At 43.0% G+C, this 10,591-nt stretch overlaps 1 protein-coding gene across 6 annotated transcripts in view; it reads right to left on the bottom strand.

The window, feature by feature from the left end:
• Positions 1-1,186: 1,186 nt before the first annotated feature.
• Positions 1,187-10,591, bottom strand: part of MEIS1 (Meis homeobox 1) — a 108,616-nt gene continuing 99,211 nt past the window's right edge. For 4 of the 6 annotated variants that reach the window (XM_058834985.1, XM_058834984.1, XM_058834983.1 and 1 more), the window contains exons 10-12: positions 6,896-6,958; positions 5,593-5,678; positions 1,187-2,776 (exon numbers count right to left, since the gene is read on the bottom strand). In XM_058834985.1, coding sequence (XP_058690968.1) covers positions 2,493-2,776; positions 5,593-5,678; positions 6,896-6,958 — 433 coding nt within the window. In that variant the 3' untranslated portion in view covers positions 1,187-2,492. Of the gene's footprint in view, positions 2,777-5,242; positions 5,339-5,592; positions 5,679-6,895; positions 6,959-10,591 lie in introns of all 6 variants that reach the window. The other 2 variants (XM_058834987.1, XM_058834986.1) reach the window with 1 other exon arrangement.

Genomic DNA, 10,591 nt, shown 5'->3' with positions numbered 1-10,591 from the left:
TGGCTGCGAGGAGAGGGGACGCGTGTGCCCTCGCCTGTGAGAGGGCGGTTTGTTTTTGTCTTTCAAGAAACCTTAAAAAACCCCCAAAAACCCAAACACATAAAAACAAAACAAACAAAACGAAACAAAACACAACCCCAAAAAAAAAAAAAAAAAAAAAAGGAAAAAAAAGCAAGCGAGCCCCGTTCATTCACATTTTGGCAGAAAAGTGTCATTACTCCGGCCTCACAAAGAAAGAGCCGGGATGTTCAGCCTCCTTGGCGGTACAGCGGCACTTTAAAAAAAGGGGGGAAAAGAGGAAAAAAAGAAAGAGGGGAAAAAAAAAAAAAAAAAAAAGAAAAGGAAAAAAAAAAAGGGAAGTCCCAGCCGTGGGGGGAGAGGACCCCCTTTGGTGGCTTGCTTCATTCAGAAAGGTCTGCACTGCTGCCTGCAGCCCTGCCCGGCCCGGGGGACACGCAGGGCAGGGCCCCGGGAGCCGGACCCGCAACACGCCCGGGACACCTCCCGCAGGGGGTGCCGGCTGGCCCGGGAGAGGCTGGGGACGGGGGGGTGTTGCATTATTTCCCCTTAATTAAGATATTTGTGTCATTTTCCCAGCCCCGTGAATCTCTGTTTTTCCTTCTATAGCTGCGATTTGAGTTAAAGCAAAGGAGGTGTGGCAGCCTGCACAGGCTGTGCTGCAGGAAGCACAAATGTGCGAGGAAATTGGTTAATGAGGGTCTGCACCGGCCTTGCTCGCACAGCTCCAGCAGCACCTCATCCCCTTACAGATAGGCATTGCCCAGGCAATGTGTGCCAAGTTTTATTTTCCTCCTTCCTCAGCATGCTCAGTGCCAGTAAGAAACTCAATTATCTGAACTGTGTATTAGACTATAATTTGGGAGGGAGAGGGGATAATACTATTTACAAATTTCTGTCCAGTAATGCCCTACGATATTACCTTTATTAACAGGCAACAGTTCCCATCCTGACAGTTTACAGTGCAAGTTCCAAGAAAGTTTCTTTATGCAGTGTAGCGTTACTTTTACATTCTTTAAATATGAAGCTGATATTTAAACAGCAAATGGTAGGTAACATCTCCAGAGCCAGCGGGATTTTGTAGCTGCTCGGCTCTCAGTCTGGAACAGAATGGCTACAAAAACTGCATGGGGACAGGAAACAAATTTTGCAAGCAGTGGAGTCACCATGACAAAAAATAATTTGTTTTTATTTTAGATTCAGATTTCATTACTGCACTCAAACTACTACAACTGGGCTTTGAGTTATTATACAATCCAAACTGTTTCAATCAGAAACTCTAAGACTCAGTGTGCAATGATTATTATTAATAATAATTAGCTCCTTGGTTTCTTGATAGAAAAAGGCTATCAACAAGCATTTGTTTAACCACAACAAAAGTATAATTAGCTTATCCCACTTAGTAAATCTGTATGCATGCCAACTCATACCAAACTGCTACTTTTACAAAAAATTGCAATAATACAGATCATTTTTCCAGTCCTTTTTGCACAAAATTTATTTACAATGTATACATAAATGCTCCATGATGGGACTATGGAAAAAAAAAAAAAAATGCACACATGACCGATGTCTTGCCCAGAAAGAAAGTCAACATATTAAAAATAAATCTTCAGTCCATGTTTTGAGCTGCATAAAACAGGAAGTGATGTACAAGGTGGTGGTTGCTGCATGGGGACAAGGATGCTCTGATGTGACAATTAGGCTTCGAATACACTGCCTTTCCGTTTCCATGCTTCCTCCTACCAGTCTCCTTAAGACACTGCCTGCAACAGCTGATTAATCATTGTTGATGACTTCAGTTTTTCCCATCCTTCCCGATTTACATCTGTTCAGGCCAATTCAAATATGGTGAGTAAATGAATTAGACATGCAAATTCACGCCCCAGGCTAGAAAGAGAGAGAGGGAGAGAGACGGGAGAAAGGGAGAGAAAGGGAAGAAAGACGGACAGAGAGGAGGAGAGAGGGGGGAGAGAGAGAGAGAGAGAGAGAGAGAGAGAGAGTGCGCATGGCTGAAATCCTAGGATAGAAGAAAGATTCTTCTGCCTGACATAGTTATTTTAATGCTCTAAAAATCCTGCAAATAAGCCCTTTCTGTCATTTGCAGGATAAGTGTAAGGCTTCTTTTTTAATGTAAGGAGGCTTCTGGAGGAAGTGAAGAGCTATGGAAACAACACACATAGTGTGGAAAAATTTCACATTTTTTTTAAAAAATCTATAAGAAACAACGTAATATGGATAACAGTATAATAGCATTTTACAATATTTCACTCTTTGTTTTCTTAATGTCTTATATAGGTATTTAGCATGTCCCCAGAAGTTGACTTCAGTTGGTGTTTTCCTGCTTTTCAGGGTCCCTGTGAAGAACTGGAACGTCCCTTGGTCCAAAGTTGACGCCAAGAACTCCATAGTCATTGCAGAAAGACAATGTTTGAAATCTACCATCGCTGCAGACGACGTGTATTTCCCTTAAGCTACTGAGCATGAATGTCCATCACTTGTCCGCTCACTGCTGGCTCGCCGGTATGAAGCATTGTGGGGCTTGATGCTGACATGGGCATTCCAGGGTGGGGTGGTCCTCCATGCATCATCATCGCTGGGTGGTGAGGGTGTCCAGGAATGTAGGTATGCATGGGGGGGCCATGACGCAGCTGAGCAGGATGGGGGGGCATCTGGGGCGGCGTATAGCTTGGCTGTCCCATATTCATACCCATTGGACTACCCCGAGACACATAATCCCCTGGCATACTTTGCAGCCCTGCAAAGGGAGAGAGAGAGAGGTGGCGGTGAGTGGTGGGTCAGGCCGCCAAGCTGCTCCGCTCCAGCCCCAGGCGGGATGTGGAGTCGCGGGCGCCTCCGTGGAACTGGGAGTCTGCACATGGACCCGCAGTGACGGCAACAGGAATGGCCCCCGGGTCAAACAAAACCCAAAAACCCCCCCCCCCCAAGAACATCCTCCCCCTTCCAAATACAGCGTTTTTGGAGATAAACCAGCTTTCTGCTTTTATGGTTAGGGATGTATGCAATGGACATGTTGCTGATCTGGAAGCACGCCAGAGGCAGAGCCAGCCTGAAGATGGCTAACACACGGAGGGCTCTCAGGTGGGCTCCGTTCCCCATGGCCTTACTCCAGCCACCTGCCTTCGCCTCCCCACTCGTAAAAGCACGCTGGGAATACAAGGCAGAGAATCTGTAGCAGCTAACGAGGGGCTTGGGAGGAGCGATGGGTTAAATAGGTGTCAAGGTTTATCAACAGCTATTTATTCAGCTCTTGAGCCTGATCTCTTGGAATCTGTCCCAAATATTTGTGCCATTCAAAGAGATGCAATCCAGCAAGGACGTACATCGCTGAACAAAGGCCTCATATGAAGCTGAAATTGATAGGATTACTAAGTATGATTGCTAAATCAAACTCATATTTTTAGACACATTAAAAATATATACATAATCAATAACAGTTATCAATTATTTCTTCACCCCCCTGATCACCTCCGGCTGCAAAAAAAAAAAAATCAGACGCGCAACTCAGCCAAACCTTTCAGTGGGTTTGGGAGAACAATAAGAAAAAAATTGGACCTAAAACAATAAAACCTCCTGCTTTCTGTGGGCCTCTGCCTTCTGCTTGGATTGCTGTAGCTGATGGGAACTGACAGATGTATTGTTTCGGAGAGCTATAAGCTCCATAATCATCAAGGGTGAAAGGCATACGCTATTGCTAAGTAGGTTCAATTGGCTTTAGTTCTAAGTAAGAGCGCGCTGTGAATGCGCCGAACACCTTGGAATCAGGTCTCAAGGCTCTAGCAATGAATAGCTGCTTAATCTAGCCTAAAGGAACAGTTTTGAACTAATGAAAATTGCTTATAAAATATACTGTACTCACAGCTCTTTAATCAAAAAAGATGATAATATTTTTTGTAATAACCTATTAATTTAATTGGTCACGAAGCATAAAATACATCATTTAAATTTAATTGACCCAGAAACTAAGAAACAATATTTAAATTAACTAAGCTAGAAATTTTCATGATGAGGTAATAAGGCTATTGCATTCCCAAGCTCAGAGGAATGTTTTCACAGCTAATTGTTAAAACTTAGTTTTGACTTGGGCTCAGAGAAGACTACTACGAAATACACTTGCCCTGGGTAACTTCAAACCCTATGTTAATATAGGCTGGGGGCACAACAAAGATGCTGAAATAACTCTTTTAACTCCAGAAAGAGAGCAAGAGAAACAGAATCAGGAACCATTTAAAGATGGTACCAAGTGTCTTGGTGTTTCAAACCACTTTACTATTTTAAAAAAAACAAAAACCAAAAACCAAAAATTTGTATAACGTATTTTCCCCTAGAAAAAGACAAGAAGGGGAAGAAAAAAAAAAAAAACTGGGACAGTTTTTCTAGGCTTTCTTTGCGAGGCCTGCCACTGAAGATTGCATTAATGATCTCTATTTTTGTATACTGAATAAGTCAAATCCATTTGTCACACTGCAAGTGATGGCATACTTAATTTGGATATAGTCAATTAGCCTGGGCTAAGCTCCATAGCCTGCTGCGCACACCTCTATTTTGTATTCTCTCTTTTTCCTTTGCCACACGTAATCCCATTATGACGGACAGACAAAGAGAAATAAACTTGAAAAAAAAAAAAAAAATCAAAGTTTCGTCCATTGCTCTCCAAAATGCAACTAAGTGAAGCTGCTGGGTTTTGCTTGGGTTTTTTTTTTTTTTTTTTTCTTTCTACCCCATGAGAAGTCTCTGTTTGGCTTTTTGGTGTCTTGCAGGTTAGCGGGAGAAATGTAACTCATGCATCAACTGCGGTTAGACAGATTTATGACACTTTGGGGACATGCTCTTTCCTCTCCCTGCGCTGCTGCAGACCGCTTACATTTTGCAAATCAGTCTGTTGCCAAGACGACGGGCTCCCCCACCTCCCTGGCTGCTCCTTGTTTTGTCATGTGCTCGGGGATGGATAATAGCATCAATGTATGGCGGCGTCAATGTACAGCAGCGTCAATGTACGGCGCGCGCGCGCACGGGGGGTTTGGGAGCTTGGAAAGCTTGAGCTGAACCAGAGGGAGAGAAAACCCAAAGGAGCCCAGGCGTAGGATGGATGGATGGAAAGGAAGGAACAAGCATGAGGCTATGGGCAGGGAGAACATAGGGAAATGCAAGAAGACAAATATCCCTCGGACAAAGTGAGAACAAAGACCTCGTTTGTACTTACTTCCCCCTGGCTTTGCCATTGGTTACCTAGGTGAAGGTTACATGTAGTGCCACTGCCCCTCCATGCCCATATTCATGCCCATTCCACTCATAGGTCCTAGAGGGAGATAAAAATCCAAGAAGATGCCAGAAAATGAGCAAAGTCAACAGATAGTGCCAAAAGCCCCTTTCCAAACACAGCACGGCAGAGGGGGTCCAGGAGCGCTCGAGCGAGGAGACGCCCGGTTTCCCTGGGTGGTGTGGAAGGCAGGCAGAAGACAGGTGAGGCAAGGCAGGCAGCTGGGACGGCGGCAGAGGGCTGAGGTGTGTTTTACCTGACCGTGGGTGGGCGATGCTGTCCCGGGGGCTTACCTGGCGCTCGGATGCCCATGTGCTGCTGGCCGTCCATCACGAAACCTCCCATCGGCTGCCCGTCGGGGTTATAGGGTGTTCCTTGACTTACTGGAAAGGTGCAGAACATTCCTTTTTAGTGACAGCCAGCACGGCCACCTCTTCTCACAGCATCAAAACACAACCCCCCCACCCATAGAATATCGATGCCGGCTCTAAAAAGAGGGGAAAACATCTACAGTGCGAATTTAGCGGTTGGACTATCAAGAGTACTTAGTTTTGGCTTAATTTTCTTCTGCAAGTTTGGAAATGAAGTTAGCAAACTGAAATCTTGAGACGTGAGGAGCCTCGGCTCCAGCTGCTGCCGCTGCTGACGTCAATGCAAAAACCTGTATAGGAGCCGGATTTTATGGCTGGAATAGTCACACTGAAATCTCAGTGTGTTAAATTACACCCTTGTGCCTTCAAAGGGCAGGACCTGAACACATCCATGCCAGATATTTATGTCTAATGACAAATAATCAAATGTACTTGAAGAGGAAGTGTGGCCCAAAGGCATCTTGGACAAGGATGGATTTGGAGAGTTTGGCAGTGAGACTCGGAAAACAAAACCAACTGGGAGTAACGGGCTGTGGTAATCCTTGATGGTAAATACCCGCAGAGAGCTGCGAGCCAAGGTCCCAGATAGAACCAACATGTGGAAACTTAAGATCTTTAAAAAAAAATAGAAATAAATACCCCCAAAGTAAACAGCAAATGCTCAGCAATCCCAAAAGAAGAGCCAAGGGACAAAAGGACCCTATACAAGTACCACTACCTCAACTGGAGGTTTTCACTGTACATTAAAAGCCAGCTTCAGAAGTAAGCTGGCTTGGGTTATTAAAGCACATAAAGCTCTACCTCATTGAATGTCTTTGAACTTTACTGAGTCCCACAAGTGATTCTGACCCCTTTGCCCTTTTGACAGGTAATAAAGTTTACAGCAATTCCACACCAAGCCATGCACCAGGGAGTGGTCACAGGAGCAGAAAGAGCTGAGAAGGAAAACTCCAAACAACTACTAAAAAAATACAAGAATAATTGGGATCGTGTACAGAAAGTCCGGTCATGGAACGGAACATTTCAGTTTCCCCTTTTGAATTTTCAATGTCATTTTTTTTTTCCAAAACTATTAGAGTCATAATGAAAGAAAGCTGGTTGTATTTTAATTGTCAGACACTCCCAGCATTAATTTCTCATTTATTTACCAGGTATTGGACCTCCTGGTGAATGGCTGGAGGATGGTTTTCACCTGTGTGACTTGAATATAGTTACTACTGGGGACTTGCCTGCTCGATTGGACTGGTCTATCATGGGCTGAACTATTCTTCTTCTAGCATTAATAAACCTGCAAGAAAAAAGAGGACAGCAAATGGTTAGGGAAGGGATGTCTTCCACCCATCCCCAAGCCCTCTCGCCCTACTGTGGTGCTCTCCATCAGGCTGCATGGGGATGCAAATACTGCTAAACCTCTAACCCTGATGACCTTTGAGAGCACAACCTTGGGGTTTCCAAGCTGATTTATGTTTGCCTGCTTTTTACCACAGTTGGACACTTCCATTTCATCTTTTCATGGGGGAATTAGCCGAGTTTTCAGGAAACAATGCCAGCAACGCTCTTCTCAATACAGAATGGGGCACCAAAAAAACAAAAACCTGTGAAGCCGGCGAGATGCTCGTGAGGGCATCTGCTACCTCCCCCCTCATTAGTGTCATTTCTTCCTTATGTCCTTTGACTCCTTTTTCCAATTTTTTTCTTTATCAAAACCTGTCCCTACCTCTTGCAAACCTAATTCCCTTTTAATGCCCACTATTAAGATAATGAACTGTGATGGCAGAACCCCATCAAATGAGGGAACGTCTGGACTTTTATCACCACTAAGTCACACTGCTGGGGACTTCAGAGCCATGCATTCCTCCTAGCCATTTCTTGGTGGGCTTTTTCCCCCCTCCCTCTCTTTATGCAAAGTCTGAGGGGGTCAAGGCGAGGTCATAGCTTTACAGTAATTGAATTTATAATCCTGTTTTCTCCAGCTAGGCCTGACCATTTACAGCAAACATCTTGTTAAACTGTAATTACTGGACTACTGAAAATTCCCCCTCGGAACAATGAAAAGAAGATCTCCAGAAATAACGAAAAAAAAGGAGGTACAGTCATTTTTAAAAATAGCTATCTACAACTCCACTCTTCGTGTTTCTGTAGCTCTTTGCCTCAGTTACTCCTGCAGTGCTTATTTGGAAGTATCCAAAATAATTTGGAGCAAAACAGAAGAAGAAGATAGATCACCAGTACCCTGGCTTCCTCATGGTTAAAATCAGGAGGCTGGGAACCATGGCTGGGAACCTGTCTGAATGAAAACCATTTGAAGAAGAATCTCTCTGGAGGTTTCACTCAGCAGAAAGTTTACTTAAAATCCAATTGGGAAAAATCTCCATTGAGACTTAGTTAATGCAGAGCTGCATAACCAGACTTTGCGCTCTCTGTGAGAGAGAAAAAGAATAATAAAAATACGTATGCCACAATATTTACTAGTAAAGGAAAAAGTGTGAGCGTGGCCAAAATCACAGGGCACTTGTAAAGTGGGATAGGAAAGTCCACAAAGGAATACTTGATGCTTGTTTTCACTGCCTTTGCTTGGGGTGGCTTAGCAGGAGCTCTCTTACCACAGAGATAAAGCCACCAGGATCTTTCCATGGGAATCAGCTCTGCCCACCCATTAGCCTGCACCAGAGGGGAGAAGAATAGCAAACCACCGCCCCATGCTGTTTCTTTTGCCCTCATCAAAGACCAGCACAGTGACTTCAGACTCCTCCTATGTCCTATTTCCCACTGACACCCATTACCCAAACTCCTGCAAAAATTAATCAAGATGTTGAGCCTTTATCAAATCTGTCTTGAGGAAATGGGCTGAAAAACACCAAACCCGGGTTCCAGTCTGGAAACCTCACACCTGATCTAGGTCATGTTTTGTCAGCAACAGTATTGGATCAATTTTTCTACACATTTCCAATAAACACCCCTCTCAACTCCAGCAAACAGTGTTGCAAATCAGTTTATCATTATCTTGTACAAACCATGAAAATTAGAATCATGTGAGCAGAAGGTTAGACTAATTCTCCTTTCTCATTATAAGCACAGGTGTAGCACAAACACCATGTGAAATAAGCAATTAAAAAAAACCTGCTTTTTTTCCCCCATTAACTGCCTTAGCTCCATGACCAATTAGAAAATTGTTTAATATCTGTAATCTGCATTTGCAGAAAGCAATTTTCACAGTAACTCTTCAAGTAAAACAACACCACAAAACCCTAGTGCCTCAGCCATTTCTTTTTTGAGAGTCTGGCAAGGCTCTTGCTGTGTTTACTCCATCCTTCTCCTGCCCCACTGCTAGGACCTGGTAGTGTGGCAGGAGGAGAGGGGCAGCTGTGAGAGCAACTGGTCACTGAAATAACTTTTACCCCATATAAATGCTGAGCAACATTAAGTACAACCTCAACTTCACGACTTTTTCTTCCTTCTCCTCCAAACCACAAGCGCTTTTTTTGATGAAGGGGGAGCGCCTCAAAATAATAAAACTGTACTATATATAGTATTGTTTATATACTAATACACTGGAATAAACTATCTATCTAGAGTTTACCAATAACTCCCCACAAGATGTTCCTATGGTAAAACATAATCTCACCTGTTTGCCCCACACTATCGTTTGGGATATCTGCTTTAAGAACATTTTACACACAGGTACTTAACAGTTATCTTCTTCCTACACACTCCTGTAAGTATTTTCTATAAGTAGCAATTCTGCCAAACAGCTCAGTGTTTGGATGTCTTTGGGGGGAATTCAGACACAAGAACATTTTCCTTCTGGGCAAAGTAATAAAATGACATTCTCGCTCCTCCCACTAGAAGTCAAACGGAGGTCAGCTCCCCATCCTTGTATCTGTTTAAATAAACTGGTCCAGCTGTTTGTTTCCAGGATGCCCTTTAACCTTCTGTCCCATCCTCCCTGCCTTTGTAACACAACGCTTTACTTTGCATTATAGTAGACTCCAAATCACTACGCATTTAAAAAAAAAAAAAAGGAGGGGAAAAAAAAAAAAGAAGAAAGTATTCACTTTCAAGTTTCTTCCTGAATCCCAAACCTAGAATTCGTAAGAACCTATCAGATTAAAACAATTAACACAGCTTGCCTTGAGAGAGCACAATGCAGGCTGTGATGTTTATAAATCACATCTGAGAACTCTTTGCAAGCAAAACTGCGAATTAGCTCTTGCTGCAGAAATATATGGGAATGTGGTTAATTTCTTCATGCTCTCAGTTTTTTTCTTTGAGAGAAGGGCCAGGATCTTTTGATCACTCTTTGAATTTCCAAAGTGCCAGGCTGATTTGAACATCAGCAAAATCCATGGAACAGAAAAGCTAACAGGAATAATCTATCTTCCCCTTTTCACAAATGCTTATATTCACCTTTCTTAAGAGAAAGAAACTCTAAATCACTCTAATTTTTAGAAATTCAGAGAAATCAGGACCTAAAAAAGATATTTGCATACTAACTACTACTGAAATGGAGCATTATCAAAATAAAATTTACCATAAAACTTAAGACAGATGTACAGCCTTACTCATGTGAGTAAAGACCCAATCAAGCTCCAAGGCTTGCATGAAATATTTTTCCCCACACCAGTGCTCTGTGCTGTGGTATCTTTGCTCTGATGAGGAAGGGTGTTCTTTTTTTTGGTTTGAGTTTTTTGCCTCAAAAGAATTGGATCAATAGTGGCACAACAACATAATATCCCTCAGTTACAAGATGCACTCAGCAAAGTGATGCCTTGGGCTGCCTTTTTATTTTTTTTTGGTTTTGTTTGTTCTGTTTTTTGCTTTTGTTTTGTAAGGGGAAGGATCTGGCATGGAGAAAACATTTGAACAGTTGGGCAAACACAGAAGTTTGAAGTATTTCCTAATATTTTTTCAAGTTAATTTT

Source organism: Poecile atricapillus, chromosome 3, assembly GCF_030490865.1.
Source record: "Poecile atricapillus isolate bPoeAtr1 chromosome 3, bPoeAtr1.hap1, whole genome shotgun sequence".
Classification (NCBI taxonomy): Eukaryota; Metazoa; Chordata; class Aves; order Passeriformes; family Paridae; genus Poecile; species Poecile atricapillus.
The sequence above is the reverse complement of the archived record's forward strand: the minus strand, read 5'-3'. Positions and strand labels throughout refer to the sequence as shown.